This window comes from Terrapene carolina, unplaced genomic scaffold, assembly GCF_002925995.2.
Source record: "Terrapene carolina triunguis isolate 2854851 unplaced genomic scaffold, T_m_triunguis-2.0 Scaffold231, whole genome shotgun sequence".
Classification (NCBI taxonomy): Eukaryota; Metazoa; Chordata; order Testudines; family Emydidae; genus Terrapene; species Terrapene triunguis.
Window position 1 is genome coordinate 7,943,634 of NW_020664582.1, and position 25,269 is coordinate 7,968,902.

A 25,269-nucleotide genomic window follows, 5' to 3' on the forward strand; every position below is an offset into this window, starting at 1 on the left:
ACTGGTCAAAACGGTTGGTTAGGTGCTTCAGGAGGCAAGTGTGGCTCCTAATTTGTTTGAACTAAACTTAAATAAACAATCTGATAAAACTTGACTTTGGTTCAGCCAACATTGTTTAAACATGATCTAGACAAAACTAGTCCAAAAGAAGTGAAGTATTCTGTTACCGTAAAACTGTATTAAGCATGGCCTAAATATTAGGTGTGTGTTCTGTATAGTATGTTCCATCTAATATTTATTACTAGTGCTTTAAACTCCAGAGTAAACATCCATTTAAAGTGGAGTCATTGGGCAGATGTTCCTTTTATCAGTATAGGTTGAGATACTCTATATCAGAGGTTTAGAATACAATTTTGCTAACAGGTAAAGAAAGCCAATGTAAATATATAAGAATGTTTATTTGTTGCACAACTTTTTTTGGTATAAAAAAATAAATGTAGAAATGACCTGTGGACGTCTTGCTGCAATCATTCTTATACTGCAGTAGTGCAGTTCAAACAAAGAGCTTGAATGAACCCAATCAGAGGCCTTTTTGGACTCAGTCTGAGCCTTAGAAACTGTTTTTAAAGCCAGTACTGTAATCTTGTTTGTAGAAATGTACTCAGTTGTGATTTCTTTTTTCAAAAGAAGATGTATGTTAGCAGTAGAAGGTTGAAGCATTGAGTCCCCAGAGATACTAGTGCAGAAAATTCCTGTAGCTTCATGTATTGCTGAATGTTGTGTGCACATGGGTACGTAAAGGTTGAGCACCATTGACTTGAGGATTTACTGTTTACAGTTCTTCAAGCAACATGCAGACATGTTCCGAAGTATGTTACTTTAATCACTTTTGTTAGGCCTGAAGATCTGCTTTAACTCCACTCTGACAATGTCTCAGTATTCTAAACCTGCAATATGTGTTCCTGTTTTTTGTTTAAATTTGAAACGAGCTGTGGAGAACTTAAGCAGGAAATTACTCTCCTTGATATTTGTCCTTACCATACAAATGGATGTTGAACCCTTACCATCTGTCTTGTTGGAGTGAACAAAAGTGTAGCTTTTTCTACTGAAATTGCAAGTCCTGTGCATATTGTAGGGATCTGAGTCCTAGTTTGTAATGCATTAACCATGTCAAATCTGTCTCTGTATCTTGATGTGGCAGCTGTTGGTATGTCATTCTGTCAGTGTTGAAATGGGGGAAGAAAATTAAAGTTTAGAAATTAAGAAGTTTTTAAATGACTTTCAAACACTGGTAATTGGATTAATATGGTATTCAGTAAGGTACTGGATAACATTTGAGTGACTGCTTTTTAACATGGATAAACTTTTTTATATTCTGAGTTTTAGTTAATTAGGAAATCTGTAAAATGTAAGTATGCAATGTAAACATGATATACTCGTAGTCCGGGTTTTCTTTTGGAAACTAAAAGAAAATTGTTCTGAGTTCTGTAGTGAGTGTACCTTTCCTTTTTTACTGCCTCATGGGCCAGTTAGAATTGCCCTTGGGTTCTAATGTGTTGCTTCAAGGGTAAAGAACACTATGCTACCATCCAATAAATAGTGGCAACTATTTTCTTTTCTTTATATATGGGCAGAAATGTAAGTCAGTTAGGTCAGGCGATGAGAAGGAGACATTGCATAAAAGAGAACTATAAGTGATGGTATGCTTAAACATTCTGGTCAGGTGATGGTGTGCAGAAATGGGGACACCCATGCAGTTTAATGCACATCAGTTACTGTCCAAAATCTAGTAAGCAACCACTGTTCAGCAACATGGATCTGGCAAAGGTGATGCTGCTGTAGGGCTAGACTTATAAAAACTTCTTACACAAAGACTAACTATCTCCACTATACTAGCTTCACTGAGACTGGATTGCAGCCAATAAGGTAAGGCCGGTACCCTGAATTTGTTATAAGATAGATGAATCTGAATATCTAACTTCAACAAATCTGTGTACCCCAAAAATATTGAGGGTGCTGCAATATCTATATTTCAACCCAGTGTTAAGTGATAGTGCTCAGGTCAGACTTGGACAAAGTTAACCTATCTACTCAGAATAGTACCATGGTTTGACCTCCAAATGTGAATTAAGCTCCTCCAAGCTGAAAGTCAGGGCTGGATCTCATCCTTGTAGTCCTAGTAGAGAAGTTCATACTTAAAAGAACTGGAGCTGCTATACATAGGTATATCTATTTATGACTGACTGGAGTGGTAGGGTAGAAGCTACTGTGGTACACTGAAACGACCTAATGTTGTATAGATTTCATACTAACTAGAATTAGCTGTGTACACTTAGAGTAGAGCAGTCCTAATCAATTACAGTACACATTTTGAGACACCAGAGGATAGAGGGGAAACAGTGATTCCTTCAGAACATAGCTAACCGGAACCCCATTTTCAGGGATAGGGTATGAAAACACTACAGCAGGGGTTGGCAACGTTTGGCACGCGGCTCGCCAGGGTAAGCACCCTAGCGGGCCGGGCCAGTTTATTTACCTGCTGACGAGGCAGGTTCGGCCGATCGCGGCCCCCGCTGGCCGCGGTTCGCTATCCTGGGCCAATGGGGGCGGCGGGAAGCGGCGCGGGATGTGCTGGCCGCGGCTTCCTGCCGCCCCCATTGGACCGGGACGGCGAACCGCGGCCAGTGGGGGCCGCGATCGGCCGAACCTGCCTCGTCAGCAGGTAAATAAACTGGCCCGGCCCGCGAGGGTGCTTACCCTGTCGAGCCGCGTGCCAAACGTTGCCGACCCCTGCACTACAGTGTTAGAAAGTGGGAGTGCTAATGCATGTCTCCCAATCTACCTCTCTCAAATACTTTAGTTATTAAGAATGTTAGGTATCCACTTTACCACCTGCAAGCATGCAGCCTATTGATTACTAATTTTCTATGGATATATTTCAATTTCCCTGGTGTTGTGTATTAAATAGAACCCATGGTATGGAAATATTTTTATTTTAGTACATTTCAAACACTTGCACTAATTCTGTAATATTAGATTTCAGTAAAATGTAAACATTAAGCAAAATATTATTTAATGAAAACATCTGAGCTTAATACCCACTCATAAATTGTAATATGTGAGTGTTGGACGGAGACAACTTGATTCATTGGCAAGCTTCCAGTATCTGTCTCTTAGAACAAATGCAGCTGCCTTTGGTTGTCGTTGACGGGTAAAGATCCCCTTCTTGTTTCCTAAAACACGACTGGTTGCTGTAGATATAAAAAGTCATAAAATAAAGCAGGTTTTTTACAGAAGAATCACAAAATAAAGCATCTGTGTACAGAGTAAGACACCTCTTCTTTCCCTGCGGTAGTCAACGTGACAGGATTAACTCTTCAGCCAAAGGGAAAGAATGTTAGTAGCAACTTTTCACAACCAAGTTATACAGAAGAAACTTAAGTCACCACCTTCCTACATATGGAAGATGATTATTGTTACACTGGCTTCATTAAAACTGATTTAGCTTAAACTACTACACATTTACATAGGTTCACAGCTGTCAAATGGCTTTAAGTGTGCCTGTGAATGGGCTGTATCGCTTTAATTAAATCAATTTTAATTAAGCTAGTGGTTAATAGTCTATGACCAGTCTCATCTTAAATAGCTGGGGGTTCTATTTCTGCTCTATGTCCACAGTTAAATCTCACTGAAAAACTTTACTTTGATACTCAATTAGATTTTCTTCTTTATTCACCCTTCGTATTACCCTGCATTCCTTTCCTTTACTGCTCTTCATGCCCTTTTGTCCAATTTACTAGTCATTTGTTCAGTTTTTAATCAAACCAGTCCAAACGACAAATCTTCTCCAAGTGGTCTCCGTTCCTCCATGCTGCATGATGTGTATGGAGCCCAAAGCTGCATTGATTTGTCATTGCAAACTTTGTCTAATTTTTTCCCCACTATTCCTTTTGAATCAGTATCTTTTCCTGCACTGCTCCTAATTTTGTTATGCCCATGTCTGTCTGGTCTCTTTAGAGCCTTGTATCTCACATGCTCTTTACTTAAGTCACTGAAACTAGCACCTGTGGAACAGATTCCTACAATATTCCACTAAATACACTGCTCACGCTGCTCATCTCTACACTGGAGGAGAACTGATCTAAGTTATGCAACTTCAGCTCTGTGAATAACGTAGCTGAAGTCGATGTACTTAGATCTACTTACTGTGCTGTCTTCATTGTGGTAAGTCGACGGCTGACGCTCTCCCATCGACTCCGCCTACTCCTCTCGTCCTGGTGGAGTACCGAAATGGATGGGAGAGTGCTCGGCGGTCGATTTATCGTGTCTAGACTAGACATGATAAATCAACCCCCCTCCCACCCTCCACACCCCCGCTGGATCGATCACTGCCTATCGATCCAGCGGGTAATGTAGACAAGCCCTCAGTCACAATTGTAACGCCAATAGATTCTCTGTTCTGTGGCTTAAGCTTTGCCCTGGGAACATACAAGACTCGTCATTCACCCGTGGTGGAGACAGTAGCATACAAGATCAACCATTTTTACCATTATGGCATCTAGCCCTGCTGTACATAGCCTCTGTGGCTACAACTGGAGGAGCTGCCTGCAGCATGATTAATGCGGTTTGCCAGTGTAGGTGCAGCGGTAGTGATGGGAGTTACTTGTGAAACACCTAAGCAACTTTGAGCAGAATTTAGAAAGTAAAAAAGGATAGTTGAGGCTGAGCATTTTGGAGGACAGGGAAGAGGAGAGGTGGGAAAGAGTAGTGAGTGGTGGGTCCCTCTACAAACTTCACTTGCATTCTCTCATAGTGCACCATCTCCACAAACTGGTGATGAAGGTGCTCCTACAGCACTTCCCTTAGTGTGTGGGACACTTCGTAACACAACTTAGACACAGGAGAGACCATTCAGCATAGGAAATGCTGCTTTGCAATTAGGTCCTAGCCAGATACTTGACTTGGTCATGGAAAAATGTCACTTTTTCCCCTGCCTTAATGCAAGAGTTAGACATGAGCCAGCATGTTTGGAACACAACCCATTTCTAGAGAAACAGCAAAAATAGAATATTTCCATGTCTTACTAAGTCATCATTTTAATGAACTTTGCCCTAGTTTAAAGCATCAGAGCCAACTGGCCTAAATTCTAGCTACATTTCAATGAGTAGCTGTAATGGAAGAGTAGAGCTCAACATACAACTTTGTGACAAGATTGTGCTCTCAGTCCTAAATCAACTAACATGGAACAGTGCTGACGCTGGCGAAATAAAGGGACCAAGCTGTGGGCATTGGCTCCAAAGGATGTTTCTGAAGTTCTTCGTGAAAAGCATGAAGTCTTCTGCATGCCACACAAGGGAGCTTTGAACACTACAGCTGCCAAAAGGACAGACTTCTTGATTATTACAGTAAGCAGAAATGTGTGACTGTTTTGCATTTTAAGAACACAGCCAACTGTAGAAGTCAGTGATCTCCTACACCCACAGTCTGGCTAGAGTACAGCTTTAGCCGCAGTGTTTGTGTATGAATTGGGGGAGGGAGAGTTCTCTTTTGTAGTGTAGCTCTGACCCTCCCCAGATGCCTAAAGACTTGAGCAGTTTGTTCAGTGTACACCAAACAATGGTACTATTTTTATAACAAGATATGACTAGGCTGCCATTGGTCTGCTAATGGTGCTCATGTCTTCTTCACAATTCCCTGGAGAGGGCACTTTGTCCCGAGTTGGCAGAGAAAATGAAGTTAAAGGAAGCTTTTGGGACAGATGGTTGAGCCAGTAGCCTAATACTATAGCACATGCTTCATTTCCGCCCCCGCTGTTTATGTGGCGGAAAGTGACAAGGGAACTTTTAAATAAAGGTTATGCTGCATTTAACAATCTTCAGTGCCACATATACTAACTAGGTTTTCTAGAACACATGCTTGTACTTAAATCTTGTACCCTCAGTTCTGTAACATGAAAGCCACGATGTCAGGGGAGAAAATCTTTATCTTTACATTGCAGCTTAAATATAGAATGGAATCTCAGCCTACCTTGATCGGTCATAAAATCAGCAAAGTTCCAGATGAGCTCCCCAATCACATACTCCTTTCTCTTTTTGTCAAATACTGAATGGTATTCCTTTAGCACAGCCTTTTGGTATTCCTCGCTGAACATAAGAGGTGGGTCCTGTAACCAAAGAAGGGAGAAAAGACTCAAACATAGGACATAGCAGGTGTCAGCAAAGGCTTTCAATTGACTTTTCATATGAAAAGAGTTGTACAATTATTCATTCGCTTCCTCCACCACTGAATTATAGCCATATCTATGGAATGTGGTGGCTATTTAGCAGAGGTTAGAAGTACCAAAGAAGGGTATCTAATTGAAACTGCCAGGGGAAGTTTAGATAGTGTTGAATTCTTCTTCCACCTATGTTGGCATCTCCTTTTTGATTCGTAGGGAAGAAATTAGCAACATTTTTTTTTTTGATTGATCAACTTCTGAATGTACTTCCTGGCAACGGCTTTTAAAGTGCTACATCTAAATGGTTTCTCTGAAGCTACACAATCTCATCGCCCCATAATGAACTGACTTTTCTCCCCAGCATTGTATCTTCCTGTCTGCTGAATATTCTCCACAACTGCCAAAGCACTGAGAGAATATTCCAAGATGCATCTTCTGGAGGTTTGACCACAAAAGTGTAAATCAGTGAGTTAACTGTAGCCTAACTGTCAATGATTCAGCTTAAAAGGAAAACTGCAACATCGCATAAGAGCCAGTTAATGATTTACACTTTGTAAACCAGTTTCTTTAGCAGTGTTTTAAATAAGGAACAAAGAAGGACCAACTCCCCCAATCAGAATGTTAAAAGTTTGACAGGTTTTCAAAGGGGCAAAAAAAATATTATAGGAGGCCAGTGACTCAGAGATTATGGAAATGTATTAGTGGCTTACAGCATACGCCAGTGCTTTTACTTAAAGAACTCATCTCCTCTGGTGCTATCTTAGCCCCACTGAAATCAAGAGCAAAACTCACTGCCTTCAATGGGGCCCAGTGTTTCAACAGTAGAGTCCAGTATAATGTGCATGGCAGCTGAGGAGTATATTTCACATTGTGTCTAGCATGTCTCAGAATTAAGGGCTCAGTAAATGTCATGGGTTGGTTGGTTGGGACTGAACCTCCCTCCTTGACCAGCACTGTGTTTCCCAAAGTGGCACAGCTACGAAACTCACATTGTGAAGCCCAGCAATAGCATCTGCTCCATATTCGCTCTGGATAATTGGCTTTTGGTAGGCTTTGTACCAGTTCTCAAACTGTGTATTGAGTTGCAACTGAATAACCTCCAGATGGCCGGCGTCATGGTACCAGGAGAAGTAACTATTTACGCAAATGACATCCACGTATGGAGCCTAGAGAAATAATGTAGAGTAATATTGGTAACAAACCCCAAAGTAACCTGTCTGTCTGTTCCCAAGGCTACATCCCTCTCTGCTGTAGTTCCACTGACCTCAGTTGCTATACTTAGGATCAATTTGGCCCACAGCATTTTAACACAAAAATGAGACTGCCCACCACCCACCCTATTCCCAGAAAAAACAGGAGGAAACTCACCAAGTCAAGCAGTTTTCCCCATCAACCTATGTTAATTTTGGCATTTTCTTACAGATTTAGGTAGGCAAAGTAGTCAATTAAACAAGATTAACTGTTTCATCCCTAGGTTTGTTGGTCTTTTTGGAAATTCCAAGATGAGTCTTGGATCTGTTTATGCATTTAAACATCCTCTTTAACTTATTAAATAACACGATGATCAACTTAGTGGTCAATTACTTTGAGTAGTGACTAAGTTCATGCATCAGTGGTGTAATTTAGGACGAAGCATTCTGCGAGTTATATGCCATTTCTACCACCTGGACAGTATGACAAAGGGCACTTAACCCATTGAAGATAAAGTGATGTTATATGTAACTTATCCAATGTTCTCTTAACATGTTTTGTAATAAAGTTCTGAAATCAGAATTTACAGTGTATAAGTTCATCAAATCTCTTCTGTGTCTCCCTGAGCTGTCGGAAAAAGCATGTTCCACTGGAGCATGATGGGGTGCATGCAACTAGCAATAGATGGGACATTGGGGTAATCAACAGCAGTGCCCTCTTTGCTATGTGTAAAATGGAAACAAACCCCAATGGTTTTGATCCTGCGCCAATGGAAGAAAAGTCATAGCTTTCCAAAAGGCTACACATGCGAGCTCTAGGACAGCCCAGTTTAAGAGAGGAAAGGCTAGCTTACTTTGAAAGGAAAATGAAATGGGATTTCTCGCAGGTACTCGTGAAAGTCGTTTATATACACGCCTCATATGTAGCCAGACAAACTCATCATCTAAAAATAGACTTGTTTCACAGACACGGTATGCTGAAAACATCACAAAGCCTTTTACGTTGTCTTTGATTTCCAAGGAAATTCTAGAGGGAGACCAGTTTTCACACACTAGCACTTAAAGCAAGGCCCTCAATTCTGCATGTAGGGCCTCTATAGCAGGACTAAGCCGGCAAAGGCTTTCACGGGCCAGTGTCCGAGCCCCGTTTCAGAATTTCAGGTACACCTCCACACCAAAAGCCCCCTGCGGCAGCGAGTCTCAGGGTCCATGTCAGCTGACTCAGTCTCGCGCTACGGAGCTAAAAGTAGCAGTGCAGACATTTGGGCTTGGGCTGGAGCCCTGTCTTTGAGACCCTCCTCATGCACTAGGTTTCAGAGCTCCAAACTCGACTGGCTAGACTGCTATGTTTAGCTCCACAGTGCAAGCCCAGTTGACCTGTCATGGGTCTTTTTTTGCTGGGTAGACATATCCTCAGACTAGAGGCTCAAGCCAGGCATGGGGGGTGGTTAGACTATGGAAAGCTAATAGGCATCTGCCCAAGAAGAGCAAGAGACATTTACAATGAGTGGAGACAAACATTCATTACTATACTTGGGGCCTGTTCCCATTTGAAGAGGTTTTATTCTCTGCTTTAAGGAACTGCCTATTGCAAGTGAGAGGCTCAGGGGCTAATAGGTACAATAAGGAGTGAAACAACAGAACATCCACAATAGGGTTATACAGTTACATAATGGGTCTGATCCTGCACACCATTATAGAGAAGGGACCGTTCTAGTCATTCTACTGGACTCAGTTTTGCCTGAGTAATGACGGCAGGATCAGGCGCTGTGAACTTTGCTTCTCCATGCAACTCAAATGTTCTCTCCTCCAAAAATCTTCAATAGAATGGGGGCAGGAGGGAAGAAGAGGGTTATTTAACATTCCTAAAATCTACCCAGTTTTATTAAGCAAACAAAGGAGAAAAGAAATGAAACTTACACCATGATCATGAGCGTAATTAGCATTTGACACAAAGGTTACGGGTCGGGTAGGATCAATGGCTTTAGTGTGAGTTATCACTGTCCTGTTTACAAACAGTAAAACACAAGTGTCCATCACCAAAAGGAGAAACAGCCCCACAAAAACCAGCAAACTCCCCCACGTGCCCAACCTTTGGAGCCGGTGTTTAGTTTAACGGGCAGGAGTTTTGAAAGTGAACTAGTGCGAGTCTTGGATGGTGTTTATGCCCTGCAAAGTGTGTGTAATTCTAGCTAAGAATAATACGTGTTAAGAGCTCACAGGGCCAGGAGACTGTTTTGTCTGGGTGAAACACACCCATTGCACAAATCACTGGAGAGGTGTCCGTCCCCATAAGACATCATAAGCATAACTTTAAAAAAGCGTGAGAGAGAAAGGGGTATGGGGCAGTGTCTCTGCAGCCTTCAAGATAAGGTGCTGTGGCCTGCCCCAGCAAGAACAAATGAGTGGTACTGCTCTAATCATCACAGCTTCTTCAGTATGCAGGCCCAAGCTCTATGCTGGCCTAACTCCACTGAAGTCCATAGAGTTAAGCCAGCAGAGAATTTGGATCCTGGTTTTTCTGTAGTTAAGAATGACCAAACCCTCCACCAGTTCTGCCTTACCTGAACCGTAGGGCAGGTTTTCACTACCCGCTGGATCGGCGGGTAGTGATCGATCTATCGGGGGTCGATTTATCGTGTCTAGTGTAGACGTGATAAAATCGATCCCCGATCGGGCTCCCCGTCAACTCCAGAACTCCAGCTCGCAAGAGGTGGAAGTGGAGTCGACAGGGGAGCGGCAGTGGTCGACTCGTCGCCGTCCTCATGGCCAGGTAAGTCGACCTAAGATACGCCGACTTCAGCTACGCTATTCATGTAGCTGAAGTTGCGTACCTTAGGTCGACCCCCCTGCTAGTGTAGACCTGGGCTTAGTCTTGAAGAAATATCTCATTCCAAGAGATCTCCTGCTGGCTCTTCAGAGTTTAGCTCAGAGAAATAACTGGTTAGCGTGCTGCTGCGGGGCATTAAACCCAATATGCAAAACAGTAGGTGCATTGGGGAAATATGTAGTAAGTACATAGAACGTGTATACAAAGAAACTCTAAAATAGATTAAGGGATCCCTGAACACCTGCCAGACTTCCCCATGCAACTCCTTTTTCTGACCTGAAAAATGATGAGGCACATCCATCAAACTGAGTCTCAACATCCCCGCACAAGAACACACACTTACTTAAAGTAGTAAGCTGCCGGCGATAGCTCCGAGGCTGGCTCGTTGGCTACAGACCACATCACAACCGATGGCCGGTTCTTATCCCTGCGGATCAGCTCTTCCATCACCACGAGATGGTGTGCCAGTGATTTGTTCCCAAAGTTCTCCCTCAAAGACAAAAAGAAGCAAGAGCAAGTCACTAAAATGCTAAATAAAACTCACCTGAAATCCATTATTGATACTAACAATGTAACGAATTGGTCTTGGAGCACAGGGACCAAAATTAATCCCTGGTGTAAATCTGACCACACCAGATGGCCCTGTATCTCTGGCTGGGGATAACTATTTGCAGAACAGCAGCTAGCCCCTTAGATATTCTAGCAAAATAGGTTTTACTTCACGCACCCCTTGAATTTGGAACCTGCTCCCTCTTCTCAGGAGCCAAACCACCGCCTCTTCCTCTTTCAACTTCCAGCTTAAAATACGTACTTTTAGGCAGCCTTTCAGAGACTTCTACAGCACTGGCAAGATTTCACCATCACCCAGCGCAGCTTGTGTGTCTGAAGTAAAGAGGACCCCAGACATGAGCCTTTGAGCCAAACCTCCCCTCACCCACCCAAACATTGGTGGTCTGGTTTAAATGGGCTCCAGGACCAAGCTACCCCTGATTTGGGGTTTGGAAAAACAAAACTAGGCCAACGAGGCTCAGATGAACTAGGTTCTCGTTCTACTCAAAGCCACCATCTTGGTAGCTCCAGTTACAGCTCGATTCCCTCTGCCTCCGTCCCCGATGGGGATAAGGCGCCGCTCACCCTTGCGGTGTAGCTGGGATACAAGTGTGCTACTGCCCTGCTCCAACCCACAGCTGCAGCATAGTTTAGGAATGCAGGTTGGGCCCATCTACGTTGCAAGACTGAACAGTATGTTAACGATGTTGAGAAACGGCACAGCTCTAGCCTGCTCCGTCACACCAGCGCGTGTAGACAGGCCTGAACTTGTCACAGGCTGATTTTTAAGTGGTGTCGAGTCCCTGCACATTAAGCTGAGGTCAACAGGAGCTGCAGATGCTCGGCACACCTGAAAAGCCATTTCCCCAGGCAGGGGCTGTGCTGAGTACCCACCACAGCCGGGGCTCCGTAAAGAATCGTTTTTGAGCAGGGAGAAATACAAAGGGTGGAGTGAGCTTTCAAACAATCTCTTACGGATCTCTCATCCCCACACTCGGACACTCGTCAATAACCACAATGCCATATGCGTCGCACAGGTCCATGATCTCCTCTGCATAGGGGTAGTGGCTAGTGCGGAAGGAATTGGCCCCGAGCCACTGCAGCAAGTTGAAGTCCTTCACAATCAGGGACCAGTCCAGTCCTTTGCCACGGATCTGGGGGGAAAGCAGGCAGGACAATCCAGGATGAATAAGAACTCGGTAATACTTTGCACTGCCCTTGCACCATCCAGCGAAGGATCTCAAAGCGCTTCACAGTCGCTTCCCTAAGCTTGGCAGCACTGCTGTGTGTTACACCCGGGGAGCCCTGGCTTCAGGCTAAACATGTTACTACATCTCCCTCTCTCAGCCTGAACCGGCTGGGCGCCATCTGCTCTCCACTCACTTTCACAGGGCAGAGGGACACGCTCAGGCTTGCCTAGCTTCTGTCCTGAGTGGACAGCGTGGGAGCCTTTCTGCTTCAAACGCTATAATATCTGTCTGTCTTTGCGAGTTTTCAAAGACTCCTACAGAGCTGAAAACTGAATGTTTATGCAGAAGAGCTTTGAAGGGGAGAGGGGCGGAAGGCTCACCAAGGCTGGAAAAATCATTAGCCACTGGAAACAGGGTTTGCTGTTTCCACGGTACCAGCTGAGGTGTTGTGCAGAGGCAGTGGGTTTCGCAGCTGTGTATCCTCAAACTAAAGTGTGTGCCTCAGTTGCCCACCTGTAAAATGGGGATAATACCACATCCCGCCCTTTGTCGGGCTTATCAATTTGGGATTGTAAGCTCTCTAGGATGAAGAACATCTCTCAATAGGCATATGCACAGTGTCTAGCACAACAGGGCTCGGATCTCAGTTGGGGCCGCTATGGGTCAAAATGGCCTGGTGCTCCATGGATGTCTCTGTATAAACCTCACAATGTTACTGCCAACGTCATATGTGCATCGGGGGGAGGGGATGCTAGGCAACGGACCCCTTCTGGGGGTGGGGCCAGAAGTGGTGTTTCTGGAGCAGATTCCAATGGAGTCGCAGAGAGCGGCCTCCCACGCCTCACCCCGCTCTGTGCTCTTACATCGGCATCTTCGTGTTTGTTGACTCCATGGAAGTAGAAGGGCTTTCCATTGATGAGGAACTGACTGCTGGTGACAAGCACGGTGCGGATCCCGACGGGGAGCGTGTACACATCTTCCGACAGCTCACCGCCCACCTGCGCCGACAGCTTCACCTGGATCCCCAACACAAACCAGCCTCCGCGTTCAACCCTGACCGCACTGAGGAGAATACGCTCAGTTCTGCCTCCCTCCCAGCCAATGCTTCCCTCTCCCTGACCCCGCGAAGGCAGCCCAACCCAGCCGCGTGCTCCCCATCCATTTTACAGCTGCGCCAACCCCACCTCTGAGCGGTCCTACGCTGGCTGGTTCTTCCACATTCCCAGTCTTCCCCCCTGATGGCACCCACCTCCCCTCCTGACCTGAGGGAAGGATCAACCCATGGAAAGTGGGTCACACCAGGAGCCCAGGCTGGGGAAGGTAGAGAGTAGAGGAGGAGGAAGGGAGGCAGGCTGGCTGGCTTGGGACTTGCTCCTCCCAAGAGCTCTGACCTGACATCCAACCCCAACAGCCAGAACCCTCCATCTTTGCTGGCTTGGTACCATAGTGCTCGTCTTCCCAGTGACCGAGCCCAAGACTAGAATTTAGCCGGCTCACAGGCAACATGCATCTGGGGCTTTGCAAACTGACTGTGGGTTAGTGGATCTACTCTCTAAACCCTACATCACAGTTAAATCCCCACTCAGGCAGAGGAGATAAAGACAGCCACGTAGGACATCTAATCCTCCAAGATTGCAAGCTGAAAACAAAGCCGAATGCCTGTATTGTACTAAGGGGGAAAGAGCTCACTGCAGTTGTTAAATGTGTGCAGCAGGTTAGCAGTTTGCTCCAGATGGCTCATTTATCTCCTCTCTCACTCCCTGGGCCATCTCCCTCTCTTTCCTTGTAGAGTGCTGATCCAGATCTTGCTAAAGTCCACGGAAAGACTCCCCTTGACTTCAGTAAGGGATGGACTGGGCCCTGGGACAAGAGAGCAGCGAGGATTACAAGCACTGTGGTAAGATTCTGAAGCCAATGGCCTCGTGTTCCCTCCCTACACAGCCAGCCCTCTCTTTCCCAGTGGCTTGGCTTTCAGCTCAGTAAGCCAACAAGGTAGTGAAACTTGATTTGATTATGGCATGAAGTGAAAGCATGTAGGCAGGATTCTTAGGGTAGGAGGATTAAGGCAGGCAGGCTTCATGATGCCCATGGATTTCTGTAATCCTAGGAGAGGAATGAAATGAGAGACACGCAAAATGAGACAAATATGTGCATGTTACCTCTAAGTAATAAAGGTATCCGGGGTTTTCGTGCATCAGATAAGGCCACCACAGCTTTGGCTCCACTACTTTCAGCTTCCCGATCGGTCCCTCTCCCGTAGCCACCACTTTCCCCTCTTTCTCCCGTAAATTCAGCGACAAGGAGTAGCGGGTGTTGCCCCTCACCAAAACCTGGTATTGCACCACACCTAGTCCAAAAGAGAGCATGGAGCAGGTTGGAGACCCTTCTCCCATCAGCCATGTTTCCCGGTGACCCCATTGTGATGTGGGTCCTACATCACCAAGGTTAGCAGGGCTGGGTGCTCTCCCAATAATTACATCACTGGGCTTCAAGTGATTGATACATATTAATTGGAGTGACACAGATTGTTTCTTCCCTGTCTGAACGCCTTGACTTAGAAGCGGTGCTTCCTTTAGAGCAATACCCTGCATTAGTTGAGTTGAAGAATCGCTTCCTCACCCAACTTCTATATTGTAAATGGTTTGTGGGGACAGTTTGACTCATGAGCTTGGTACCAAGATATAAAGGTTTTGCCACTTTAAATCCAGTCCAAGGGATCGGTGGATGAAAGAAGGTACCGTGTATGAGCTGACACCCAACTATGGCTTGGTACCATTGTGCTCGTCTTCCCAGTGACCAAGCCCAAGACTGGAATTTAGCTGGCTCACAGGCACCATGCCCGTGTGAAATGAGTTTGGTGGGTCTCAGGCCAGTTCTCATTGGACTGGTGTCCACATTAACCAAAATTGCTGCTACTGGCCCCATTGCTGGCAAGCTCAGCAGAGAGGCCAAGCCATGAACAGACTACGTAGAGTCTCACCCTGAAGAATTCTAGACCAAAGCTCAGGCACACAGCCTGGCGGAGCTGGCAATGCCTCTCCCCCTGCTGACCTCCTGTGGAGACAGGACTTCAGTCTCCAGGGCTGGTTGTTAACACAGTGCTAAATACACACACGTATACGCTCGTCAGAGTTGGCTTCCTGACTCTATTGTTCTCAGTCCAGCTCTGTACGTTTGCACTGAACTACCTACCACGTCCCCGCCAAATGAGCTCACAATCTAAAGGCACAGTCACAGAACACACCCAGCCTGGAGTGGGAGGGGGAACGGGATTCACCGTCCGGGGACTTGATGGAACCGGGAGCTGTCAGATAGCGTGGGGGCTGCCTGGAGAGGTTGTTCCAAGCACAGCCAGTGGAGCGAGAGAAGGAAGGCAGGCAGGAGCAGGCGACGGGTAGGTGAAGCCAGGGATGCATGTCAGAGGATTTGACGTGCACAGAGATGCAGGAAAGCACAGGGCTAGGGCGTAGCAGAGGAGAAGCCTGACATTTCCAGAGCAGGAAATGCGGGGGACACAGTGCAGAGTGTAAAGATAAGAGGGCCATAGGGTCAGAGTATCAGAAAAGGAAACATGGAAAGGAATTGGCTACTGCTTAATATGAGCAGGGGGTAGAAAATCTAAGCCAGATTTGCATTTCCTGTTGCAAGGACCTGCTGCTGTCAGAAATGGGGTGGGGGAAATAATTACCCTTCACAGCACCCACCTTGGCCTAGTATCTGCACCTGCACCAGGCACGCTACAGGGAAAAGCAGGTTTGTGAGCAGCTGCCCTCAATTTAACGCTGCAGGGGAAACTAATTAAATGTATTACAATTGACAGCGCTAAACAGAGAGGCGTCCGTACGTGCAAAATGAAATGGACCAGGCAAGCAAAAATCCCTTCATTCCCCTAGACTCTTATCTGCCTTTGGAGGTTACCTCTCTAAGGGATATGAGCCACTTCAATTGGACTTTTATATTCTTTGTGTACATGGAAGATTATGGCCATTTGACATGGCTTTAAAGCAATTGCAGTCATTCGGATAGTCATCCTCAATGCATTATAATCAGAGGAACAAGTTAAAAGGCAAGCCATGGAGATGCAGCTGAAACAATTAAGACTGTAAAAGGAATTGTAATGTGCCTAGCAACAGGGTCCAGTAGACCGAACACTGGATTGGGAACTAGGGGATCTGGGTACCAACTCTGCAAGTCGCTTCACCACTCTGTGCCTTGGTTTTCCCATCTGTGAAAAAGGGCTAATGATCCTCTTTTATCAAATGCTTTGAGATCTATGAATGAGACATGCTGGGATAATCTGGGGAATCTGTCTATATACAGCTCATGAGTTTTGTTCGATATTGGGGATTGCATTTTGAACGTGGGGCTGGTTGTCTTCTCAGTTGTCTTTTTACCTCCATGTTGAACTGAAATTCCCAGGAGTGGTGACACAGGGTTAACAGTGGAGAGTTTTTAAAACTTCATGGTCCTCTATTCCCAGGGAAGCACCCTGAGACAAAGAATTGGCTACAGAAGCACCAGTCTGCACAGGTGGGCTGGTAACTAAGCAATGGCTTACCTGGTGGGGGACACTGATCACCTGACAAGGCTGATCAGAGGGTCACATGACAAAGGAACTGAAGGTTATAAAAGGAAGGCTCTTATTGGCCATGGGGGGGCTAGAAGAGAGTGCATGCATAAAACAGGGTACTCACTGCAGTGAGCAGACAGAAGTGCCATGATTTGGAGGAGAAGCTATAAGAAAGGAAGGATCCAGAGTACCCCAAAAGCACTCTGACCTAAGCCCAAAGAATGCTCCCGAGGGGTGAGGAAACTGAGGTAGGGACATGTGTGTGTTTAATATTTTGTCTGAATCTTTATATCGTCTGTGCTGTCCCAAGTAAGAGCGAGTGGTTTAGAATTCCCTTTGGCAAAGCCTGTGTTATGTGGTTCAACTCTCCTGGGGTCCTGGAATGGTAAATGGTGAACCAGCGCTGGTGCTCTGGGAAAGGGCATGGGGCAGCCTGCCTACTCTCAGGACTTAGGCAGTTGGACTGTGGGGTCTCAGTTCTCAGAAGGGGGTGGAAGACACAGGATCTGCACCTGACAGTGTGCCTAGAAAACCAGAGGCAGTGTCCAAGCGCTGCTGGGACACAGGAAGTTTAACGGCGTGGGGGGAACCCAAATGCACCTATCTGATAAGTGTCCAGAAGGGGAAGAGCAACTAGGCCTTTGTCAGGCACTTTCGTACCTTGAACCTGAACCATTTAAAACCACCGAGAGTTTGGCCACTGACCCCGGTGGGAGCCAGCTTGGGGCTCGTAAGGCTACGCATTAATACAGGATGCATACAGCTCAGAGCCCCACTGAAAGGAGGAAGAGGCTGGTCGATCTAGCATTTAGGGCACTGGTCTTAGATTCTGGAGACCGGCGTTCAACTCCCTGCTCTGCCACAGATTACCTGTGAGACCTTGTTTAGGCCTCAGGTCCCCACCTGTGAAACAGGCATAACAGACCGGCCCTGCCTCACAGGCTGTTGTGAGGATAAATGCATTAAAGACTGTCAGTGCTCAGGTCTGAGAGAAACAGGGGCCATGTTAGTACCTAAGATGCATACACAGAAGGATTTTTATGGGGCACAGTGTGCGTGTGTTGAGGTCCAGAACATTCCTGTGGAGCTCATGAAATCCTCTCCATTGACACTAGTCCTTATGGCAGTCAAAGCAGGATTGGCCCTTACACAAAATTCCACCTTAAGATGCTACACATGGATCCTTTCACTAGATTAGATCAGTGGTTCTCAACCTTTCCAGACTTCTGTACCCCTTTCAGGAGCCTAATTTGTCTTGCGTACCCCCAAGTTTCACCTCACTTAAAAACTACATGCTCACAAAAATCAGACACTATAAATGCAAAGGTGTCACAGCGCGCTATTACTGGAAAATGGCTGACTTCCTCATTTCTACCATAGAATTATAAAATAAATCGATCGGAATATAAATATTGTACTTACATTTCAGTGTACCCGAAGCCTGAGCCTCACTGCCCGGGGCCCAAGCCCCGCCACCCAGGGCTGAAGAATGTAACTTAGCTTTGTGGGGGCCCCTGTGGTATGGAGCCCCGGGCAATTGCCTGGTTGCCACCCCCTAATGTCAGCTCTGCACTTGCAACTCCCCAAAACCTGTCCCACGACTCCCATTGGAATTATGATCCCCAGGCTGAGAAACACTGAACTAGGCAAATATCTAGATGAGGTGGCGTACCCGCTGGAAGACCTCTGCATACCCCTGGTTGAGAACCGCTGGACTCTATTGTCAGTCAAGTGCCTTTTTTCAAACCCCTGAAGGAGATTTTTACAACTTCTGTGATCAAATGAGGGCACGTGGCTGCCCTCACTAAACCTACTGCATGATCAGTTCAACCTATCCAAAAATTCCCCAGCAGGAAGCTTTCCCATTGCCTCCTTTCATCTCCCCTGTTGGATAGGAAGATAGTTGTCATAATTGCCTAGATACCTACCAATATTCCCCGCCCAGGCTGTAGTCACAGTGATGTCGTCTATGTAGACAGAGGGGGTTGTATACAACACGACCGGCCGGTGAATTCCAGCGTAGTTAAAGAAATCAAACCTTGTGTTCTGAACAAAATAACCCCTAGGGTACCTGTGAGGGAGGGGAAAGGGTTACATTCCATTTCACAAGAATTTAAAAGCAAAGTACAGATGTTAGCGACGTACTATTAAAATACTCCTGCAATAGACCACATTGTCCCTTTCAACAAACACGTGGACAAGGGGGATCCAGTGAATAGAATGTACTTGGACTTTCAGAAAGCCTTTGACAAAGTCCCTCACCAAAGGCTCTTAGGCAAGGTAGGCAGTCATGGGATAAGAGGGAAGGTCCCCTCATAGATCAGTAACTGGTTAAAAGACAGGAATTACTCCGTATACAAAATTATTCAAGATAGTTAAGTCCAAAACTGACTGCAAAGAGTTACACAGGGATCTCACAAAACTGGGTGACTGGGCAACAAAATGGCAGATGAAATTCAATGTGGATAAATGCAAAGTAATGCACATTGGAAAACATAATCCCAACTATATATATATAAAATGATGTTGTCTAAATTAGCAGTTATCACTCAAGAAAGGAGTCACTGTGGATAAATCTTTGAAAACCTCTGCTCAATGGGCAGCGGCAGTCAAAAAACGCTAAAGGAACCATCAGGAAAGGGATAGATAAGAAGATAGAAAAGATCATAAATCCACAGTACACCCACACCTTGAGGACTGCAGGCAATTTTTGTCACTTCATCTCAAAAAAGATCTATTCTAATAGGAAAAAGTACAGAGAAGGGCAACAAAAATGCTTAGGGGTGTGGAACAGCTTCCATAGGAAGCGAGATTAAAAAAGACTGGGACTATTAATTTTAGAAAAGAGATGACTAAGGGGGGATATGATCTAGGTCTATAAAATCTTGAATGGTTTAGGGAAAGTGAATGAGGAAGTGTTATTTGCTCCTTCACATAACACAAGAACCAAGAGCTGCCCAATGAAATTAATAGGCAGCAGGTTTAAAACAAACAAAAGGAACTACTTCTTCACACAATGTACAGTCAACCTGTGGAACTCCTTGCCAGGGGAAGCTGTGAAGGCCAAAAGGATAACTGGGTTTGAAAAAGAATTAGGTAAATTCATGGAGGATAGGGCAATCAGTGGCTATTAGCCAAGATGGTCAGGGATGCAACCTCTGCTCTGGGTGTCCCTAAACCTCTGACTGCAAGAAGTTGGGACTGGCCAACTGGGGGATGGATCACTCAATAAATTATCCTGTTCTGCTCATTCCCTCTGAGGCATCTGCCACTGTTGGAAGACAAGATACTGGGCTAGAGGGACCATTGGTCTGACCCAGTATGGCCATTCTTATGTTCCAACATATTTGCTATTAATACTACAGGGATTAACATGGCCTAATGGTTCACAAATTACTTGGAGGTGCTGAATGAGTTCCTATGCTGTGATGATTAATGAGGATAACTCTGGTGTGTAATTTCCAACACAGCCCTGGTACAATTCAGTGAACTCACTTAGACTCGTCTGTCATGAACTGAATGGAGCCGGGAGGCAGGGTCTGAGGTGTCAGCGTATTGTTGAGCGCAATGGTGATGCGACACAGAGCTCCGGGGCTGCCCTGAACAATCTTGCTTATGTCTGCTTCAAAGGGGAGGTGGCCCCCTTCATGCTCCGTAACCTGCACTCCATTGACCCACTGCAAAAGAAGAAACAGCAAGGGTGGAGTGGCAGCATTAGATATCACAGGGAAGCCTGGGCTGGGGGGGAAGAACATGACCTCCCTGAACACTAATGCCGGGGTCAGAGTTCTCCTTCCAAGGGCCCGCCCCTGCAGCTCTTCTAGGCACCTAACTCCCAGCGGAGTCACACAAAACCAGTATCACCTTCATGGGTGCTTCGGGTGCATCAAAATCTGGTGTCCTTCAGCCCTGCAATAGGGCAACACTTCAGCTACTAGCTCAGAGGTCAGAGGACCAATGAAGCTAGAGCTGGAAAAGCACCACCAGGTCCTTGTTCTGAGCCCTCTGCACTTTGGACTCCAGATCTGTGGCTTGGCTCCACTTCTTATTTGCAGACAACACGGAAGCTGCAGCTGGACTTGCGAAGGGAAAAACTGCAGAGTGCTGACTAAGTAATAGGCCAGGTCTACACTACGGACCTATGTCAGTATAACTCCGTCCGCTGCTCAGGGGTGTGGATTTTTCCCTGAGCGATGTAGTTATGCCAAACTTAACCCCCCCATGTAGACAGAGCTGTAGCTGGGAGAGGATCTCCCGCCGACACAGCTACTGGATCTAGGGGAGGTGGATTACGCCAACGGGAGACCTCTCTCCCCTTGACGTAGGAGCATCTTCACTTAAGTGCTACGATGGTGCAGCTACATCGGCGTTGCAGTGTTTTTAGTGTAGAACAGGGGTGGGCAAACTACACCCGCGGGCCGCAGCCAGCCCGCCAGCCATTTTAATCCTGCCCTTGAGCTCCCACTGGGGAGCGGGGTCTGGGGCTTGCCCCGCTCCAGTGCTCCAGCCGGGGAGCAGGGTCGGGGCCCGCACAGCATGGCTCCCGGAAGCACTGGCATGTCCCCACTCCAGCTCCAGGGGGCTCCGCGCCACATGCTGCCCCCACCCCAAGCGCTGCCTCCACAGCTCCCATTGGCCGTGAACCACAGCCAATGGGTGTCTGCGAATGGGGCAGGATATAGCAGAGCCGCCTGGCCATGCCTCCGCGTAGGAGCTGTAGTGGGGACATGCCACTGCTTCCGGGAGCTGCTTGAGGTAAGCGCTGCCTGGAGCCTGCACCCCTGAGCCACCCCCCTGCATCCCAACCCCCTGCCCCACCCCAGAGTCTGCACCCCCAGCCAGAGCCCTCACCTCCTCCTGCACTCAAACCCCAATTTCATGAGCATTCATGGCCCGCAATACAATTTCCATACCCAGACGTGGCCCTCAGGCCAAATAGTTTGCCCGCCCCTGGTGTAGACCATAGGTGCTGGAGCTTGGTGTGCTGAGGTGCTGCCCTGCCCCCTGGCTTGTAGTGGTTTCCATTATAAACAGGGTTTACTGTTTAATTCAATAGCTCTCAGCACCCCCACTATAAAAATTGTTCCAGCACCCCTGATGTAGACATGCCCGCAGTGTGTTGTCAGAACACACAGAGCTGCCACATTCTTCTATAACACAGGATGTGGGGGTCCCCAAGGGCAGCTTTTACTGCGGGTATTTCGAGAGCCTCTGAGCAGGGCGGAATGCATGGCGAATTGTTCACCGGGCCACCATACTTACCACTATGGAGTAGTAATGGGCACAGCCAACCCGAAGCACCACGCGGGTGTTGAGGGCATTCAGAAGCCAGCTCCTGGGAAGCAGCACCTCTTTCTCATACCAAACCCAGCCAGTGTATTGCCGCAGGTTGGGATCCTGAGTGAGCTCGTTGAAGCTGGCGGGTACTGGCATGTCGATCACAGGCCCACTCTGAGAGGATCAAAGGAGACAGAGGGTGAAATGGTTCACTTGGGACTAAAAAATAAGTGTGAAGTTTGATAGCGGTTTAAAAATAGGCTTGTGGGTCACAGGGCGAAAAGGTGCACTGGCACATCCATTGTGGGCCAGATTCTGATGTCAGTCAACTGCTGTAAATCCACCAGGGGTTTCTCTCCCTTTACTTGGAATGGACCCCTACAAAATGCAAAGGGAAATTCCTTTCTCCCCCCGATTTTAGATTGAACCTACCAGATTCTGCATAATTTCCACCTAAAATCATATCGCATCAGGCTGACCTCAGGCCCATCGCAAAAGGCAAATTGATTTTGAGTTTGGGATTATGTTCATGTCGCATTCATCTAAGATGTAGTTACACCAATTAGCCAGCAAGGAGTGCTGAGGGATAGAAAACCTTTCATTAACACACAGGGCGGGATCTACAAGCAACTTTTACAGCCAATATATCTGGCTGTTGTGCTCATGCTTCCCATGTGATTATAACTCTCCCCCTGTTCACTGATAACAAACAATCACGTGCATAAATTTCAAAGACTGACCTGCACACTTAGTGACGAGTGCCCATTTCTGCTCTATCAATCCCAGTCCCCTCAAACTCCTTACACACTGCGGCCACAGCGCAGGGCATGGGAGCGGCCAACTGTACAATTAGTTTGTGTTCTTTCTACAAAATGGAGCCCCAAGCCCTAAAAGGGACCTTTGCACACCCGCCATCGCATAAATCTCTTAGGCACTCCTGTGGCGTCCATTCCCATCGTATTTATCCTCGCAAGGGAAGGAATTATTATTATCCTTATTTGACAGATGGGAAGTCCAGAGACTAAGGGCCAGCTTTTCAAAAGTATTTGGGTGCCTCAAGATGCAAAGGGCTGCTTAGATTGATTTTTCCAAAGCACTTAAGCTGGTTAATTTCCATGGGAGTTAGGCACCTAATCTGGTTTGGTGCTTTTGAAAATCCCACTGGCTGTATCTTTAGGCACCTAAATACATTTGAAAACGTGGCCCTAAGTGCCCTGCCCAAGGATACCCAAGAAATCTGTAGTGGAGCAAGGAATTGAACCCACATACCCTGAGCCTCGCACTAGCACTCTAACCATGGGACCATCCTTTCTCGCAAATAACTTCAGACAATTAGGCACAATCCCTTAAAGTCACTGGTCATAGCAAGCAGTAGTAGTATGGCTGCCAAGAATTTGGGCTGTTTGGGGCCAGATCTTCAACGGGTGGAAACTGGTGTAGCCTCATGGACACTGAGTTTGCACCAGATGACGATCTGGCCCTTTGTCTTCTGAGCACCAGGTAGTTTTTCTACAGCTACAAAACGTGGCAAATTCAGTGGGTTTTTAAGCAAGAGGATCTCGGCGATATTGCACGCTGTAAAAGATTATAACTATTCAGTGATTACAAACTATTCAATCCTGATTGAGTGCCATCCTATAAATATTAACACCCCCCCCCCAACTATTCAAAAATAATTGCATGCCTTTTAGAAAGTGTAACCAATGGTTTGCTATTTTCCCTCCAGGAATGACATAAGGAAACTCTAGAGATGGTATAATTATTTCACTATTACATGTTCTCAAATTATATTACAAAATATGGTACTCCATGCAGTTCTCTCTCTCGCCTCTCTGAGATATATTATTTATTTCTCTAAGTGCCCCATAATTTCAGCAGCTCACACTCCAATGGTTATTCCCCTTTAAAAAAATAAACCAAAACATAACACCACTTTGCCTTCTTGTATTCATAATTCTTCTGAAGTAAATTCTAGATTTACTGTACACATTTTTTCATTTGGAAAAGATTCAACATTTACTCCACGATTTTTTTGTGTGTGTTGGCTATTTGTTAGAATCATTCACTATTTCCTGAATTTTCCAACATTGAGCATGTATAACTACTCTTTAGAGAATGGTATTAATTTCTGTAGCACTAGGATTGCTATAATCATGTTGTCTACAGTTCAATCAAACATTCACACACTTTCCAAGCTTCCTGCTTCAGGCCCTTGTGAATGAAACGGAGAAACAATAAAAGGCTGCTCAGTTTTATTGATTAGTATTTGGAAAGCATCTTGAAGATGAAAAGTGCTACTCAAATGCTAAACATTATTCATGCAATGCAGGGAGTAAACCGCAATTGATTTGCCTCAAGTTAAATCGAAAAGGGGAAGCTAAAATCACGTGCCCAGATAACAGGAAAAGAACCGTTAAGTTGTACTACAGAAAGATCCCTTTTTTTTTTCTAATACAGTATTCAGACTCACGCCTGTGTTTCAGGAAACAGCAAGTGAGGGTCAGGATGGAAACTGATATAATGAAGAGGAACTGGGAGGAAACGGGCTCTTTTTCCTTGTCTCATTCTGATATTTATGATGCTCGTTTCCTGCTTTTCATTAGAGATGGGCCTGAACCAGCCCCCTGATCCGACTCTCACAGCTCTGTTTTATCTCTGTGGAGGACTGACTTTAAGGGGTTGAAATCCTGATGCCGGGATGTGGCGTTCTCACCCATCTGCCCCGTTATAGAGATGGGCTCATGCTACTGGATCCAAACTCCGGGGCTGGGTTCTGGTTTGGGCCCCAAGCCCTGGAGACAAAGGCATTTAACTCAACTACAGCAGGGACTCAGTGGAGACTCTCCGCTCACAGGCTGGCCCGATGTCTCTCTTCGGTGGCCAAGGCCAGTGGCAGATACCCTCTTTGCCACTACTGCCCCAGAGGTGCCCCCCTCCATACCTGTCTCAGGGGCTTCCGGTACCACTGCTGCACAAACCCCTTGTCCCGCTGCGCCGAGAAGTCAGCCCTGAAGCTCCAGAGGCCATTCAGCTCCTTCAGCTCCCTGGAGGCAGACTCCCTGGGGTAGAGCATCCCTCCGCCCAGGGCCAGAGCCTGGCAGCAGAGCAGCAGTAGGCACAGAGCACAGCACAGAGCCATGCTGCTGTCTGCCAGGCAGCTCTGCAAGAGACAGTCAGCTGATCCAGAGCCCAGCTGACTGCAAGGAACACTCACATGACTTCCAGCTGGAGGCACCTGCAGCCATCTTGCTTATGGGCTTGCCAGGCAGTCTGTGTGCCTGAGACAGTGGAAGAAAGTGGATGTGCCATGGGGCTGGGGGATTAGTCTTTTACCTACACTAAGCCCAATTGCTAGGCACTTTACAGACCAGTAAGAAGGTGAGATGAGGTCCCTGTCCTGAAAAGCTCACAGTCTAAATAGGATAACAAATATTTTCCAATACAGAATTCGAGCCAGGTTCTGATCTCAGTTATTCAGGATTCCTCCACCCCAAGCAGTCAGAAAT

The 25,269-nt window shown here is 46.3% G+C and overlaps 1 protein-coding gene across 1 annotated transcript; it reads right to left on the bottom strand.

The window, feature by feature from the left end:
• Positions 1-1,078: 1,078 nt before the first annotated feature.
• Positions 1,079-24,922, bottom strand: GUSB (glucuronidase beta). Its single transcript, XM_024204958.2, has 13 exons — positions 24,705-24,922; positions 21,749-21,937; positions 19,982-20,163; positions 18,415-18,557; positions 14,076-14,263; positions 12,780-12,932; positions 11,702-11,880; positions 10,521-10,667; positions 9,268-9,352; positions 7,147-7,323; positions 5,968-6,103; positions 3,043-3,191; positions 1,079-1,157 (listed from the first exon to the last, which is right to left on the bottom strand). Exons 1-12 carry the CDS (start codon positions 24,900-24,902, stop codon positions 3,043-3,045), a joined length of 1,926 nt encoding a protein of 641 aa, XP_024060726.1. The 5' UTR covers positions 24,903-24,922; the 3' UTR covers positions 1,079-1,157.
• Between the last annotated feature and the right edge of the window lie 347 nt (positions 24,923-25,269).

Coding starts and splice junctions, on each gene's coding strand:
- GUSB (XM_024204958.2), bottom strand. CDS start 24,902: ATGGCTCTGTGCTGTGCTCTGTGCCTACTGCTGCTCTGCTGCCAGGCT. Junction 10,668..11,701: donor AGTGTGGGGATGAGAGATCC/GTAAGAGATTGT, acceptor TTTGTCTTTGAG/GGAGAACTTTGGGAACAAAT. Junction 6,104..7,146: donor CTATTGCTGGGCTTCACAAT/GTGAGTTTCGTA, acceptor CTTTGGTTACAG/GACCCACCTCTTATGTTCAG.